The sequence below is a fragment of the Didymella exigua genome, assembly GCF_010094145.1.
Source record: "Didymella exigua CBS 183.55 unplaced genomic scaffold M421scaffold_1, whole genome shotgun sequence".
Taxonomy (NCBI): Eukaryota; Fungi; Ascomycota; class Dothideomycetes; order Pleosporales; family Didymellaceae; genus Didymella; species Didymella exigua.
In genome coordinates, this window is record NW_022984775.1 from 1,544,995 (window position 1) to 1,561,398 (window position 16,404).

The window sequence follows — 16,404 nt, forward strand, 5'->3', positions numbered from 1 at the left end:
GTTCTGTTCGTCGTTCTGTTCTGTTCATCGTTCTGTTCTGTTCATCGTTCTGTTCTGTTCTGTTCTGTTCTGTTCATTGTTCTGTTGTGTTCTGTTCTGTTCATCGTTCTGCTCATTGTTCTGCTCTGTTGTGTTCTGTTCCCAAGTCCCGCTCAAGGTTGGAGGCTAGCCGGTGACGATACCCGCAATGTCCGTGCACGATGGTCGATGAGGCTCTCGCAAAGTTGCATGACGGCCACTCCGCGACGGCTGCACGTCTCCGCCCACACACAATGGCCGCACCGAGCAGATGCACCGCGCGCATTGCGAACGCTCTCGGAGGTAATCCGACACGGCGCATCGCGACCTCGCTCAGAGACCCGACGCCGCGCATCGCCGCCCGCACACTTGTCGCCAGAGCGTCCAGCGCCCCATTGCGAACATGCCAGCGCCAGGCCCAGACGACTGAGGCACGCCGCCAGTTCTCCAGCAGCTCCCACCGCCAGCTCTCCGGCACTTTTCACCGCCAGCTCTCCAGCACTTCCCACCGCCAGGCGCTCAAGACCATCGGCCAGATCAAAGCGCGCAACAAAGGCGGCCCCTTCAACATCACCGCCGCGCTCCTCTTCATCGCAACCGCAGGCGGGCTATGGGCCTACTTCACGTACGAGAAGGAGCGCATGGCTCGCAAGCGCATAGCCGAGCAGACCAAGGGCGTCGGCAAGCCCAAGGTCGGCGGGCCCTTTGCGCTCGTCGACCAGGACGGCAACGTCTTCAGCTCCACCGACATGCTGGGCAAGTACTCGCTAGTCTACTTTGGCTTCACGCACTGCCCGGACATCTGCCCGGACGAGCTGGACAAGATGGCCCTCATGTACGACAAGGTGCGCGAGCGCTGCGGCGACGTCCTGCTGCCGCTGATGATCACGTGCGATCCCGCGCGCGACAGCCCTGCTGTCCTGAAGGAGTACCTCGCTGAGTTCCACCCGCACTTCATCGGCTTGACGGGGAACCACGAGCAGATAAAGGACACGTGCAAGGCGTATCGCGTGTACTTTAGCACGCCCAAGGACGTTGCGCCGGGGCAGGACTACTTGGTCGACCACAGCATCTACTTCTACCTGATGGGTGAGTCGGCGCGGAGCCCCGAGCACCAAGCTCATTCCGTTTAGAATGCAAAGCTGACGTCCACAGATCCAGAGGGCGACTTCGTCGAAGCCATCGGCCGCAACTTCACCGCCGACCAGGCTGCCAAGGTCATCGCCGACCATGTCAAGGACTGGGAGAAGCCGCTGAAGAAGGAGAGCCGCTGGGAGTGAGCCCGATGATGACCCTGTATAGTATGTATGCACTACTCTAGACGCGTACTCAGCATATGTAGAACACCCTGTACAATCAACAGATACCGACAATCGCTGCAGCCAAACAAGCTTCAGACCGCCAGACGTTGTCACAGCATGCACATTTCCATCCACGTCTTCTCTTCGCAGCGCCGACCCGGCATCTTGGCTCTGCACCTCCAGCGTTAAATTAACCTCATCGCGTCCTTCAGCTCCCAGCACGACACGACCGCATGCAGACAAATGCCGGAGCTGAGCTCGAAGTTTGCTGGTCATGGTGTTTCAGCTGGAGTCCGCAACGCCGCCTGCCGCCATTGGATAGCTGCGGATCGTGGCGTGCGCGCCGACACTTCTGAATCGCCTAGTCAGCGGTTGATAGCTACGCCGATGTGTACGGTGCAGTGTGTACGACGCAGGGTTAGGAGATAGTGGGCGCGCCAGGGACTAGCCGTCTACACGTTTCCCCATCCAACCCAACGTGCTGATCACATCGCCAACCAGTTTCAGAACCTGGGCCTCATCACGTTCATCAGCCAGGGCCTTGCCATTGCTTGGTGGAGGAAGGTCATGCAGGGCAGCTCCCTCAGCACATTACACAGAAACCACGCCTACTCATACAGCTTCTACTCCACCGTGACGTCGGGCAAGCACTTCAACATTGTCGCGCTTGCGGCGCTGGTGACCAAGTTTGATCGACAGTACGCTCTTCCAGAAGGCTACGAAGACTGTCGTCACTCGGCAAGTCGACTGCAAGAATGTGACAGTCACGGGGTGGCTGGAGACCAATTGGCCTGCCAGCAGCGGCGGTCTTCCTGGCGAAGACTGGACAATCAAAACGGTCGACTCAGCATGGGCAGGTGTGATCAACGCCTACGACGGCAAGATCGCCAACGGCAGAGTCCGCGACTTACTCGGCCCTAACCAAGAGCGCATTGCAAGCGATTTGTAAATTCCGCGAGAAGCACAATCTGCATCTCATTTCAGATGGGATATACGCCTTGTCAACATACAAGTCGATGGATGTGCCGCATCCAACGCCATTCGTGTCGGTCCTGAGCCCGGACTTGAAAGCAATGGAAGTTGCACCGGCAAGAGCGCACGTAATCTGGAGCGTAAGCAAGAATTTTTGTGACGGTCAAGAGGAGAAGCGGATCACGTGTTGTTGGCGGTGGTCTGATGCTACTTCCTCATGTTGTTGAGCACCTCTTACCTCAGCTGCATCACAAACACGTCATGCAAAACAGACCCCGCAGCCAGCCTTTCACAGGCCAGACACAAGCACAAGAACAACACAGAACAACAGAATACACTCGTTTTACACTTGCCCTTGATACCGCAACAATTTTGGATGCAGTGGGGTTCGACTTGGAAGTCGACCTGTCTTGATCTTCCTGTTGAACTTTCTAAAGGCTGCTTCGACAGGGCGCGCTCGTATGTCAAGGGAGCCCGACGATGACCTGCGGTGTAGCAATGGCTGCCAACACCCAGGTATCCAGTCTCACAGCCATAGCTATAGCTGTTTCGTGTCTACTATCTAACCCAGTGATAACGGACAGGTTTATCGAATTGAATAGGGAGCGGTTGACTAATCGCGTACGAGACCATGCGACAGTTTCGGATGCTAGCGAATCGTTATCTGCTTTGCTGCACCTGTATAACAGCGCCATTCGCCGCAAAGAGTCCAAGAGTTATGCCACCTGCCACTATTTTGAAAAGGCTAGCACAATCTCCCGCAGCAAAGTACCTAGATTTTGTAAACTAGTGTTTACGGTATAAGCTTCTTGATACCGTAAACAGCAAGCCCCTGCAGCAAAAACTTACTGCATTAGGGTGCTAGGGTGCACATTAGGGTTTGGCGGGGTTGCACGTTAATCTCTTCCGAAGTCCACATCCTGTGACAACAACATCGAAGCGGTCTGTCACTGTGGCGTGGTCGAAACTTTGTTATATCACAGTGTTGTTCCGGACTTCCGTCTCAGTTGTTCCTGGCAGCTTCTTGGACAGCGACATTATCGGCCGTCGAGACCTCCCATCTGCTGTTCAAAAGCATATCGGGAGTCGTTTGCACAAGGAACACTTTGGAGAAACTCTAATTACAATCCAAAAACCCATCCATAATGTCGACGACAACAACGATAAAATTCATGGCCCCTATAGCCGAAGAGCCCTTCTATCGCTCTCAATCCGACGAGAGATTCGAAGCGCGCAACTTTTCCCATGAGGTCGAGACGGTGCAGATCCGGAACACGCGGGCTGACAAAGATCGGTTCATATTGATACACCTGGCTTCGCCTGCGCAGACGACCTCGAAGGCGCAGCGTTTGTAGAGCAATTTCGGAAAGATGAAGAGGGTGCGAAAGAGCGCTACTACGAGCATCTGCAAAGCCTCCTCAAGAAATACACTGGTGCCTCGCGAGTCGTCATCTTTGACTACACCATGTGCCGCCGTGTGCCCTCGCTAGCCGGTAAGAACTCTGATGGCCGAGAGCAACCAGCGGCCTATGTGCACGTCGATCAGTGAGTGGTCATTCGTCAACGTCGATACTCAATTCGGAAGACAAGTGCCGACAAGAAGCTTAGAGGTGCCGCAGGAGCAATAAACATGTACATCAGCATCTTGGCGACGAGGCGGAGTGCGTGCTGAAGCGCCGTGTGCAGATCACAAAGTGCGTCGTCGATCTACTGCGACAACAGAAACAGCAGCTGATGCCGACCAGCGTATAGAGGCCTCTAAATGGTCTTGTGTAGGACTGGCCGCTCGCGACAATGGACTTCACTAGTCTAAAGCCAGAGAACTACCATCCCACAAACTTGTACCGTAAGCAGTTCGAGCTGGTGGGTCAGTCCTGCAATATTTCGCACCACGAAGACCAGCGATGGTACTCCCTTTACGCATAGACAAACAGTGGAATCACGTTCATCAAGATCTGAGACAACAAGATTGCGGGAGCCGCAAAGCATGAGTCTGCCTTGGCCTTCTGCCAACACCATTTGCGTCTTGTGATTATCGTATGATGGAGGAACTGTATCTGATACACATACAGTCTGTGCCCGCAGCGCCTTTGAGCATCCAGATACGCCCGAAGATGCCCCTTTGAGAGAAAGTATAGAGGTGAGGTGCATCGTTTGTCATGAGCATGAGGACCCCGCGCCGGCCTGAAACTCGCACCTCAGCAAAGAGACGGCCAGTTCCGGAGTGATCTGAGTAGATCTTTCTAATGCAATTGAAGTGTAACAGCGAGTCGGTGCGCGTCTGCTTGCTTTGACTATACACTGCTTTAAGAGTGGACTTTTAATGTGGATCTGTCAGTGCAGCTTTGTCCCATCAGAAAAGAAATCTGAAACAGGTATAGAGCAGGCTGTATTCAATTAACGCTAGTAGTAAGAAGAAAATAGAACAGTTTGAGGTTCTCGTGAGGGTACTGATCTAGGAGGACAGTGCTTGAATTGAGCGATAGATTTGAAAAGATTCGCTAACAGCTATCAGCAGGATTTCTGTTCTGTGGGTTGGCAGAACATCGGAAATTCCATGGCTCGCTCGGCTGATGTACGGTCGACGTCGGGGACGACCCGTTACAATTACACCGAAAACAATGGGGCTAGGTAGGGATACCCCTTTCGGCAGATCGGGAAGCCAAGAGCGACCGCGTTTGACAGGCCGGCAGCGGCCGAATCGCAGAAAACTCTCCTATGACGCTCTATATTATCCCTTGCTTCAGATGTCCAAAGAAAATAGTCAGAGCAGAGGGACAATTGCTATGTCAAGCAGAATAGAGTGTAGAACAAAAAATGCAGTCTTATTTCGAAGTCTATACATATTCGTTCTAGTTTCTAGTTCTTTGGGGCACTTGCAAAGAGTCTCGATCGGCTTGATCACAGGCTGCTTGCTCTGCGTACGCCAAGACTCTAATTGATGCTGCATCACTGCATGACAGCAGAGCGGAGTTCAATCTGTAATAATAACCTTCATCAAACTCGGCTGTAAGAGGCTCTCGGTAGCCGAGACAAGTCGTCCTTTGTACAAGAGGAGTGGCCAATCTTGGATAGTTCCTGTCTACCAGACTCGTCCTACTGCCAAAAGACGCAGGTATGTTGCCCTTCCTATTGATAACCTTCTCCCGACCCGTTCGGAAACTAACGAGTTGCAGGCAAGACACGGGACGGACGGCAGTGGTTCAGTGCACATGGAGCCGCCACAGGCTGCGTACTGCAATTGCTCGCTATCGGCGGTGCGCGTGCTGATGCGCATCGAGCAATTCGAGGGCGTCAAGGTGCCGCTGGAGACGCTGCTAGAGGTGATGGAGGATGCTGAAGTGCGATGTTGCGCGGTGCTCAACTGCACGTTGTGTAGCCAGCGGCGGTTCTCATTGGCCAGTGTCACCGTCGTTAGCGCAGCCGTCGTCGAGTGGGTCCACGGGGCCTGGCTGGAAGGAGGCATCAACCACACAGTTTCGCTGGGGGATGTCCGACTAGATCGGACCGATGCGGAGATGTTGGGCCGACAGCTGATGAGCTTGCAACTGTCCCATTTCGTCAAGGTCATGGCCCGACTCGAGGGTACTCTCTCCACCAGCACGACGGCGCACATGGCCATCTACCAGGACGTCGTGCGGGCAAAGATGCAGGAACTGCAGGACTGTAAGCAGCAAGTCCACAAATACTCCGAGTTACCGTAGCCGACTAGTCAGAATGCTACATACATATATCCGACGAGTCGCGTGCCGAGCCGATGCTCGTTCTGTAGAACATGGCTAAGAGCTGCTCAAGATGGATCGAGTCAAGTTCTAACAGTCAATATGTCCCATGTTTTGGTAATCGATAAAATGGGCGGCCTTAAAACGACCTGATGGACAGTCAGGCTGCCTAAAACTGCTTATGACATGACTGGCTGCCTACTTGTAGATGGTATGCGGAACGCGGAAGCGTCCTTGGCGCCCTTCCGCAGCCAGCTGCCGTGCGATGTATGCAGATCTTTAATCAAGAGTCTACTCTATGTACTACAAGACGCCCGGAAGGCGTCGGCTAGCCCAGTTATAAGTGCTTGCCACTGATAATGCACGCTCTCGTGCACAGGGGTACCGACGATGCGCATACACTGGCCGACCCGTTGGCCAGCGACCACGGTAGATATCTAGGCCAACTTCAGCGTGTCCGTAAAGCCAAGCGTTGTGCACTTGTTCAGGTCTTTGTGCGACTGAGCTTGGGAACTTTTGCAGAAGACGTCATTGCTCCCTTGAGATTACGCCATGTCTAGCCAACGAGGCAGTCAGGCTCCAAGGGTACCCAAAGTTCGCCAATCTTGTGACACGTGTCAAGCATCAAAGATCCGCTGCGGTCAAGAACGCCCTCGTTGCCACCGATGCGAAAAGTACAATCTGGATTGTGTGTACAGCGTTTCGCGGCGCGCTGGAAGGCCGCGACCAAAAAGGACAATCGACCCCACGACGCCCGTTGGGCCATCACCCACGCACTTGCAATCCACTCCAGACCCGCAGACGGGCTTCCCGACACAAATTGGGCCATCGCCAACCCACGAGGAATGCAGGCCTCGTCTTGCCTCGCTACGGCAAAAGTCCATAACGCCCGTGCCAGAAGCCACGCGCCGAGACACGGCGCAAAACACTGGACTAGAGGAGCAACAGTGTCATGATCCGCCAGTAAAGAGCACGCAGGGTGACCGGAGCAGCAACCATGGGACCGATGTCTTTCCCAGGACCAATTGTTACAACAGCAACCAATATGAGGCGAGCCACATGGAATCCGAGCCCGGGCTGGTGCCAGACAACAGCAACAGCAGCATCAGCAGCAACAACAACAACAACAACAACAACAACAACAGCAACGACGACGCCATGGACGCCATGGATGTGAATCCGTACTTCAACGACGCAGCCCTATTCCGCCACGTGGATAGCGCGCAGTTCCCAACGCTGTTCTTCTCCGACTCGGACCTGCTCCCCGAGCACGTCGACTTCGATCTCCTCATGGCCCCGCTCCCGGACTGCGCGTGCTTCCCCACGACGGCGTTCCCGCACGCGCCGCTCCCGCTGGGCGCCGGTCCAGTGATTGCCAAGAGCAGCGGTCCCGGCTGCCACTGCACGACGATGCTGCTGCAGCACCTAGACGCGCAGGATGGGGCCGAGACCGGGTGCAGCGACGAGAGGCTGTTCGCGCGGGCGGTGCAGCGGTCACGGGTGCTGCTGGACAACTGCTTGGTGGTGCTGTCGTGCGGGGCGTGCAGCACGCGGACGTCGTCGGCGCTGGTGGTGTGCCAGGCCATGGAGGAGCTGAGCGTGACGCTGGGCATGGGGACGCTGTGGGTCGAGGGCACTGGGGCCGGGCACGAGCGGTGTCCGCTGCTGGGCAACCTGGCCAAGGATGAGGTGCCGATGCGTTGCGGGAGCTACGCGGTGCGCGGCACTGACCGGCAGGTGCTGCTGCGCTTGCTGGTGATGAACCGGCTCACTGAGATGCAGCGCATCATGGGCAAGCTGTGTCAGGCGGTAGGGCTGTCGTCGTCGTGTCGCGCGACGTGTGCGGGCATGGCGGCGGAGCTGGAGAGGAGGGTGTTGGTCAAGCTGAATATGTTTCGAGCAGCGGCACCGTGATCAGGAGTCAGGACAATGGAATTACTAGAGGACAGTGCATGGGGGCGCCGGTCGAAGGCTCGAGCCTCGGACTCCGAGGCTGGGTGCCTTAGATTTATCGTTGGCATGTTGCATGTGTCAACTGGTGCGCTGGAGTCGGGCGAGCAGGCCCCTTATGGGAGTTTCGTGGGGCTTACATTGATTAGTGATATCTTGGCACAATGAAGAGGAAGGCATACTCGACAGTAGAGATTGAACACCAGAGACTAGTAGATCGATGACGAAGACTAGTAAATCACCAAAGGCTATTATGTGGGATTGGGGCGGCCGATGGTGACGGGCCGACCCGGGAGGAGGCGCACAACGGTTCCCTCGATTGGGCCGTGTGGCGCCGTACCGTAGCACAGGGCCGAGAAGATCTCATGGATGCTACCGTCGAAGACGAGCGACGTGAACTGGGTCAGACGTACGCCGCCGCCCTTGAACCGCCCGGTCGAGCCAGACGTGAAGCAGAGGTGGCACGCCTACAGTATCTCCGAAGTGATGCGGGCGATCCGGCTGGGGGAAGGATGCCCTGGCGTCGGTGACACTGAGCCGTGTCCCGCGTCCCGCGTCCCGCGTCAACGGCGTGCATGCACACGACCTGACCCTCGACGCCGAGCGCACTGAGCACCGCAGCCGTGCGCGACGCTAGCTGGTCAAGCTCTGCACACAATACGAGACCGACGGCTGTGCCCGTTGCGTGCACGTTCGCTGCCGTCTCGAACTTGGACACCAAGTCCTCGCTCTGGACCCCGGCTCGCAGTCGCCCAGCGCCCGCAGCCGCCCCTGCATCAGCACCGTGAGCGCGCCCGCGATGCACGTGCGCAGGCTCGAACAAATACTCAGCCGCTCCAGCGCGCTCACGAGCATGTCGCCATGTCCTCGTCTGCCCGCGCGTCGTACTTTATCCGCGTGATACACGGCCCGCAGCGTCATAGCCGCTTCGTCGAGCGCCACGCTGAGTGGGATGCTGCTTTCAAAGTTGTAACTGCGTGAACAGTGTCGGCCGGAGACTGTGATCAATGATTGTATTGCTATCTGTTGTCGTGTTGTGTGTTGTCGTGTTGTGTGTTGTCGTGTTGTGTGTTGTCGGGTTGTGTGTTGTCGTGTTGTGTGTTGTCGTGTTGTGTGTTGTCGTGTTGTGTGTTGTCGTGTTGTGTGTTGTCGTGTTGTGTGTTGTCGTGTTGTTCTGTTGTTCTATTGTTACACAAGCTCACCGGGCAGTGCCTGCTACAATAGGATGTCATGTGATCTGAGCCACGTGGTTACAAAAGTCGTAGTGCACCGGCCGTATCGGCCGCATCACGTCACGTGCCCGCGCGCCGCCGCAGCTGTCGAGCCCGCGCGTTACCGACGAAGCCGCCTCGAAGTCGCAGTCGAACCCATGCTTGGGCGTGCTCCACTGGTAGCACGGGAACTCCACCAGATCATGGAGCACCCCCCGCACCAGCTGGTCCGTCAGCTCCTCGCCGCTGGCCCAAGAGAGCATGATGGATGGAAAGCATGATGGTGGCTTCGCTGTCACTGTGTCTGCCGCTGTTGCTCTCCAGTGCCCCGCACACCATGCTCTTGAAGACGAACGTTGTTTGGGACAGCCCTTCCACTCTCGTCAATTCTTCCTCATACGCCGCGCGGTCAAACGTTACCACCTCCGTCCATGGGCACCGAAAAAACTCCCTTGCGCATTTCATACGGCCCAGGACTGGGTTCTTCGAACGCCGTCTGGAAAATGGGCTCCCAGCCAGGACCGTCTTCCATGCATATTTCATCACCGCCAAGTCTTTAAGACGCCATGCCTCGAAGTGATGGATTGTACTTTGCCCACTCTGGATGAAGGTCGCTTGTCGATCAGTTGCCGGCACTGAATCCGCAGCTAGCATGGCTCTGCTTGCGCTCCGTTGTGAGTGCACCGGTTTATCCTCTAGTCTAACTAAACTGGTGTAGAAGCGCTGCTCGCGTCGCCTCCATGCCTATCTCCGCAGCATCTTCTTCTGAAACGCTCGAGTAGGTGGGGCTCCCAGCCGAACCTTCCGACTGCGATAGCTCTTTCATTTCCACCACCTCCACGACTGTGCTAGAGCACGCGTAGGACTTGGGCTAGCCGGTCGCTGCGCGCTGATGTCGCGGTGGCGAGCGCTTCGATGTCCAGCGGTCCGTATTTCGCCACGTATCGGCGACGTGCAGATTCACCACACCCACGAGGCATTTGGCGTGCACGTAGCCTTTGCGTGGTTAGTCAAGCTCTTAACTTCACTTCTCTTCTCTTCGCTCAAAAGGGCGTGCGCGACGTACCTAGAAAGTGATCCGCCAGCACCAAGTACCCCGACTCCAGCTTCTGCTCGATCCGATGTAGCAAATCAATCGACGTGCCTGCTAACGCCTTCAGCTCTGGATCCGGCTGCGCGCCTTGCGCGTCGTTGTGCAGGCCCGTCGCTAGCTCGCGGCGCACAGCGTCGGACTCGAGAGTCGCCATCACTTGCTCGACGTGCGCGTTCAGATCGGTGAGGACGCTAGTCATGATGGGTAGTGTCGTCGCGCGTGGCTAGAGACTTTGGAATTGGGGAGTGGAGAGTGTGGTTTGAAGGTGCTGGTTGAATGGGTCGGGGTGATATGTGCGCGAGGACTACAATGAAACGCCTATATCGCGTGCGAAACACTATCATGCCACTGGATGCGCTCGGTTTGCGGTGCGTCGACTGGATACCGCAACATGGTCGTCGTGGGACGCGGCGAACGCCAGTAGCCTACGCGCGCGGTGCTCGCAGATGGTCTGCTAGTAGACCGGTTGCAGCGGCGAACTTCTCGTGCGCATCGCAGGGAGTTGAGAGTTGGGGCTGTAGCTTGAAAAATGGCTCGCAGCAGGTTGATTACCAGGGTCGCGGCGTATTCGTTGCATTGTGTGGTGCAGCGATGACCGGGCACGCCGGGCACTGTGAAGACGAAACGTCACGTGATGGGGTTTGAAGGGTGTGCTTGTAAGTCCAGTGTAGCTTCGCTGCTGATGGTGACAGTGAAGAATGGTATGTGACTTATCCATCCAACAAGCTTACTCCATGGGTATATCTCAACCCCTCCAATTCGGCGTGAAGTGCCTACACAACTATTTTGGATACGTAGTTGGAATCATGATCGACCATCACACCACTTGCGTGTTGATCGATCAGTTGCTACATGACCCTTGTCATCTTTATGCAAAAATTTCATAGTTTCCTGATCCAGCTGTGTCATGTAAAACTTTCAACTGCATCAGTGCTGAAGCCGCTAACACGAATGGTAAAACAAAACGCAATACCAAGAATACGTTCGATGCTGCTTTGTAAACCGAGCGTGAATGTTGATAGTTTTTGCTACGTGACCATGTCGTCTGGTGCCTGTCCACAATCGACAAGCCCGAGAAAACCATGGGCCACACAACGCAAGCCGAACAAGCACGGCGAACAACTAGCCCATCCCTTCCATCCAGCCCAGACGCAGAAAAGCGCAGATCGAGACCAAGATAGAACACAAATCGAATCACTCCCAGAACCAACATGATATAACCTTGCCGCCTCGAACGCCGCATGGAGCCTGCACTGCTAGCGTCGACGAAGTCATGCCACTGCGACACGTCACCATCCACGCGGACCCAGTTGCCCAGTCGAGATCACGTGCATGCCTATACATCATACGGTACGTACGGGCCTGCATCGGAGAACTGGCGGCGTCGGCGCTGCCGAGGGTATGGCGAAGGCGAGACGGTGCTGGGACGTGAATGGGCCAGCCGGGTGTCGTCACGGATCCGATCGGGCCGCTAGCGTGTCCAACGGGACGTATACGGCTACAGCAAAGATTAATTACCATAACCTACGGCTCAAATAAGCAACCGTAGCTTCCTGAAACTATGTAATCACGTGGCTATACGGTCTGTGAGCGTGGCGTGAAGGTGAATATTCTCTAACTAACACTCAACTTTAACGTAGTACTGCCGTACTACCGTTCAACCGACAGCTAGTTCCTGCTTGAATATCCTTCAGAGCCTTCCCTATATAATTCTGTAATGATTGTAACTTAGGCGAAATATCCACAATGAATGTGGTTGTGCAAGGAGTGTATACAAGCCTCAAAGTGACCAATCAGCCATGGCGGCGGTGCGCGCTTGATGCCGCTAATTTCGCCCAGGAGACCAAAGCTATTACAGTACTCGTAGTACCGTTTAGGTAGGTGGTCGAGGCCACACGGGGCAGAAAGGTCCTGTGGCACAAGCTGCAGGTTAGTCCTAGGGTTTTTGCATTTTTAGGTTTTAGTTTTTAGGTTTTGTTGTTTGCTATTTGATCCCTAGCACTTTGTCCTTAATCGTCCCCCGTACTTCGCGCGCACAGACACGGTAGGTATGCTGTGATAGATTGAGCGAAAAGCCTTGTTCCGGCCCGAATGTTATAAATCTGCTTGACTTATGCAGAACGCGTCAGAGGTGACGTTATCTGCAGTGCCTCATAGCAGTGCAAACCTATAGGCTCTCGCAATTATGTACGAAAAAGAAAAAAAGAGCAGCAATAGGGATAGCGCTTGCTTCCAAAGTTCCCAGTGAGTCGGCATGCCAAGAAAATCTCGGATACCGACCCTGTCAGGGGTATTGATGGACAACTTAAGACTCCGCTATACTGTGAAGATTCTTGTCTTGTTTTTTATAGAATCTCATAACGCGGACTGGGAATCTTTTGCCATACCACATCAGTCAGACCTATACGCCCCTCACCTCTTTGCTATTCATACCCTCCTGTACACATAACCTAATTGACAGAGCCTTAAATTTGTCAATTGTAAAATCTTTGGCAGTTTGACTTGGGTCTTTGTATCTAGTGTCTGTACGCCGCACCGAGTACGACATGGCCATGAACATGAGCGTGCACGATATCCCGGGATCTCAAGTACATGAAGATGGAGGATATATGAGCTACTGGGAGCTCTCCGAGCACGCTGTGATAATTTATTGGCATATTGGACTTGCGCTTTTGGCCTGGGCTGGGGTCTTACCCGTTGGTAAGTCAACCAAGTCCTACCCCAACTATCTAAACTGACGACTGGAAGCTGTAATGCTAAGCATTTCTCACTCACGATTCGCACTACCTTCTCAATTTGTGTTTCTAGCGGTAAATGGGCTTGCCCTCTCCATCAGTCATCTATACAACAAAAGAACACCAAACTTATACGATAATAATGTGCACGGCCGAATAGGCTGGATCATTACATGCACAGCGATGAGTTGGATTTTCATAGCCCTCATCCAGGCTTATGTGGGGCGAAGCGCAGCTCCGGGTTACAAATCGGTTCAGTCAATGATTACTGGAAGCTCAACCGAATATCATCAAGTTGAAGACGGAGAGTCTTCGGATGCATTGAGATGGTCGGATGACCACGGCCAGAGTCCAACGCTCCTTTCACGGTCACTGGACGGCTACCCCGTCTCATCCAGCATGGGCTCAGTGGGTCGACACTTATCACGGCTTGATATGATGCAAACACAGGACGCCCCGCGCGGTTCTTTCGTTACCCGATCTTTTTCCCGCTGCGTCGCATGCTTTGCTCGGATCTTCTCGGCAAGGTCCTTACGCCTCTTCTACGTACTTATCGAGCGCACAGTACTGGTACAGGGCTTCGTGGCTGTTATGTCAGGCACAATTGTCTATGGAGGTATTGGTGTAAGTAATTCAATGTTGGCGAGCATCGATGCAGAACAGCTGACAGTCTCCAGCGCGATATTGGAATTTTCAATGTGCTAGCACACTACATCAAAGGCAGCATCTTCTTTTTCTACGGCCTACTCACTCTTGGTCGATGGATGGGTGCATTTGCTGACTATGGATGGGCTTGGAACGCAAAACTAAAAAAAGAGGTACACAGTTGTCAGACAAGAGCGGTTCCAAGTGCTGAGTTTACAGAGTCTTTCGTCATGTGGCTGTATGGTGTTACCAATGTGTTCTTAGAGCATCTGGCCGCTTGGGGCAAAGCATGGACGGCACAAGATTTAGAGCACGTCTCAATCTCTATTTTGTTCTTTGGAGGTGGATTGGTGAGTCATTGATGATCCTTCTCGCACGTTATTTACTGACAGCAGCATAGTTAGGCATGATTGTGGAGTCTAACACAATACGGGAAATACTCAGCAACTCTGTTCTTTCTTCCCAAGCCTTACAGGACTTGAAAGGAATATCGGATCAACCTCATCAGTACGGTTTCTCTATGAACCCGGTGCCTAGTCTTGTCATCTTTCTTTTGGGCAAGATGATGAGTTCCCACCACCAAGGCTCGATCTTGTCTACCGCAATCCACACCCAGTGGGGAAGCATGCTAATAGGCTTTGCACTTGCGCGTTATCTCACGTATATCATCATGTACATCGTTACCCCCACCTCTTTTCTACCATCTCGCCCGCCAACTGAGGTAATTGCCTCTTTTTGTCTTATTGCCGGTGGCCTTTCATTTATTATCAGTAATCGGGACACCGTTACAGCTCTAGAGTCTTACGATCTTGATGCTATGTTCACCTTTACTATAATTACGGGTATTACGGCTCTGATCATGGCCTGGACTGTGATTACTTTCATGATCAAAAGCTGGGCCCTCCAGAAGGAAAGAATCAGTCGGTACGGGGAAAGCCACGCTAGTCCATTGGATTAGATAACTCCCCGGATCCTCTCCATAGAGCCATGGCTGAGGTGTTCTGTATCGCTGCAAATAGCGAAAAAATCATCCTTGGGGATCAAGCGGGTTCATGTCCATAGAGGGAAATTTTAAGTCGTGCCCAGCACTATCCGAAAGAAACTAATTCTACGATGAAGTTTAAGAAATAATCTAACGATCTGTGAGATGCTGCTTCCAAAGCTCTTGTACACACGAGGAACTAGCGTGCTATATGTAGATAATAGACTCTACTAGTGTGCTTGGAGGAAGTTTTGCTATATCTCCCGATGTTCACTAATCCACAACACCGACTTCACCATCTCAAGATGAGCTATAACCTTCAAGACAATACTTCAGAAACTACCCAGGTCATGATACGATGGCTGAGAACTATTGCATTGACATTTTGAATCGATCCATTTTCGACGTTACCTTGCGTTTCAGCTCAGTAACCATACCAGCGTACACCTCCTGGCATAACGAGCTTGCTCCGTCTTCCATTTTGACAATTTTTTCCAGGTTGTACATCGCACGCTGCATCTCTGTCAAACGCTTCATCATGAGTGTTTGCAGTAAAGCACGCTGGTCGGCCCTTCTTACTTTGTAGGTCCCACACCGCATCAGCACCTCATCTTGCGCCAGATTGGTGCTACACAAAAGCTGTCCAGAGGGGACTTCACTCCAAACTGTTCCCATACCCAACAAAACAGAGACCTCGTCCATCGTTTGGCATAACAGTAAAGCTGAAGAAGGTTTCGGTCCACATTGTGTACAGTATAGGACATTGAAACAGTGATCAAGGAGGACTGTAGACCTTTGTAATGCAAATGCATAGGAGGTGCTTTCACTCACCCTCCCATTTCCCTGGACATTTCCCTGGACGTTTTCCATAGGAGAAGTCGACTTAGCGAGCTGGTGGATCAGCAAGGTAGAACAGGAGCACACTACAGGCGTAGTAGTCGAGTCTACCGGCATATCGCCACTTTGACTAGACGCTGCGGTGGTCAAGTTCGTCCGAGTCGACTCACTACTTCCGCCGAAGTAATCGAAGCAGAAGACTTGCGAAATATCGGTATCGCTGCGTGTTTGCAATGGACTGAGCATGGGCGTAAATGTGAATGCCGAGCTATCGCATTGTAAAGTGTTTGTGGGGTCATTAAAGAAAGGTAGAGAAGGGAATGATGCACTCGTCAGATCAATTGCTGCACCCCCGTATGACTCGAGAGTTAGATTCTGTCCGTGTATCTCAGGACGAATGGTACTGTCCAGGTAGTTTTTGATGTGTTGCTTCTCGTTTGAGAAGTGAGTGGTACTTGTGGTGTTCGAGGATTGGACAGGAACACCAGTTGAGGGATTAGGCGCTACATGTTCGGGGGAAGGAACGAATTGTCCATAATCTTTGTGAACAGACGAAGTTGGCGTAAGCGGCAGTATTCGACGTTGTATATCCTGTGGGCCCCGTGAGGTTTGGCGAGAGACCGGTGCAGAAGATGTTATGGAGCCCATCCGACGGGATCGCGGACGTCCATTAAGGCGCGACATGCTATAGACGCAGTCAAGATTGTGCTTAGCACATCGCCGACATGCAGGGCGCTCTTTGCCGCAGCGAATTTTCGATGTCTGGCAGATGTCACAGGATTGATGGACTTTAGGTGTTTCTGATTGCCGGCTGTTTTTCTTTTCCATGATTGGGGTCCCCATGGCTATGGCAGTACTAGCTTAGCAGCTCGGGAACTACCCACCCACTCCTAATAAGTGGGGTATGTGGAGTGCTTAGAGTGCTCGGAAAGAGTGCT

General features: G+C 53.5%; 8 protein-coding genes across 8 annotated transcripts; 6 read left to right on the plus strand and 2 right to left on the minus strand.

Annotated features, from left to right (window-relative positions):
- Positions 1-8: 8 nt before the first annotated feature.
- On the plus strand, positions 9-1,549 carry M421DRAFT_415459 (mitochondrial metallochaperone Sco1). Its single transcript, XM_033590710.1, has 2 exons — positions 9-1,107; positions 1,174-1,549. The coding sequence occupies exons 1-2, from the start codon at positions 273-275 to the stop codon at positions 1,296-1,298; spliced, it is 960 nt and encodes a 319-aa protein (XP_033454677.1). The 5' UTR covers positions 9-272; the 3' UTR covers positions 1,299-1,549.
- Positions 1,550-1,562: 13 nt separating this feature from the next.
- On the plus strand, positions 1,563-2,268 carry M421DRAFT_551 (uncharacterized protein; the record flags this gene model as incomplete). The annotated part of the gene is made up of 3 exons (XM_033595278.1): positions 1,563-1,724; positions 1,821-2,017; positions 2,118-2,268. The coding sequence occupies 3 exons, from the start codon at positions 1,563-1,565 to the stop codon at positions 2,266-2,268; spliced, it is 510 nt and encodes a 169-aa protein (XP_033454678.1).
- Positions 2,269-3,009: 741 nt separating this feature from the next.
- Positions 3,010-4,479, plus strand: M421DRAFT_97335 (uncharacterized protein; the record flags this gene model as incomplete). The annotated part of the gene is made up of 5 exons (XM_033598493.1): positions 3,010-3,059; positions 3,582-3,836; positions 3,911-3,971; positions 4,068-4,198; positions 4,377-4,479. The coding sequence occupies 5 exons, from the start codon at positions 3,010-3,012 to the stop codon at positions 4,477-4,479; spliced, it is 600 nt and encodes a 199-aa protein (XP_033454679.1).
- Positions 4,480-5,342: 863 nt separating this feature from the next.
- M421DRAFT_121051 (uncharacterized protein) lies at positions 5,343-6,097 on the plus strand. Its single transcript, XM_033587298.1, has 2 exons — positions 5,343-5,406; positions 5,468-6,097. The coding sequence occupies exon 2, from the start codon at positions 5,504-5,506 to the stop codon at positions 5,993-5,995; it is 492 nt and encodes a 163-aa protein (XP_033454680.1). The 5' UTR covers positions 5,343-5,406; positions 5,468-5,503; the 3' UTR covers positions 5,996-6,097.
- A 468-nt stretch (positions 6,098-6,565) lies between these two features.
- Positions 6,566-7,927, plus strand: M421DRAFT_51167 (uncharacterized protein; the record flags this gene model as incomplete). The annotated part of the gene is made up of 1 exon (XM_033594904.1): positions 6,566-7,927. The coding sequence occupies one exon, from the start codon at positions 6,566-6,568 to the stop codon at positions 7,925-7,927; it is 1,362 nt and encodes a 453-aa protein (XP_033454681.1).
- Positions 7,928-10,045: 2,118 nt separating this feature from the next.
- Positions 10,046-10,466, minus strand: M421DRAFT_553 (uncharacterized protein; the record flags this gene model as incomplete). Its single annotated transcript, XM_033595296.1, has 2 exons — positions 10,046-10,170; positions 10,241-10,466. The coding sequence occupies 2 exons, from the start codon at positions 10,464-10,466 to the stop codon at positions 10,046-10,048; spliced, it is 351 nt and encodes a 116-aa protein (XP_033454682.1).
- A 2,172-nt stretch (positions 10,467-12,638) lies between these two features.
- M421DRAFT_415464 (uncharacterized protein) lies at positions 12,639-14,758 on the plus strand. Its single transcript, XM_033590711.1, has 4 exons — positions 12,639-12,967; positions 13,016-13,626; positions 13,680-13,997; positions 14,048-14,758. Exons 1-4 carry the CDS (start codon positions 12,814-12,816, stop codon positions 14,603-14,605), a joined length of 1,641 nt encoding a protein of 546 aa, XP_033454683.1. The 5' UTR covers positions 12,639-12,813; the 3' UTR covers positions 14,606-14,758.
- A 217-nt stretch (positions 14,759-14,975) lies between these two features.
- M421DRAFT_388968 (uncharacterized protein) lies at positions 14,976-16,150 on the minus strand (the record flags this gene model as incomplete). Its single annotated transcript, XM_033589953.1, has 1 exon — positions 14,976-16,150. The coding sequence occupies one exon, from the start codon at positions 16,148-16,150 to the stop codon at positions 14,999-15,001; it is 1,152 nt and encodes a 383-aa protein (XP_033454684.1). The 3' UTR covers positions 14,976-14,998.
- Between the last annotated feature and the right edge of the window lie 254 nt (positions 16,151-16,404).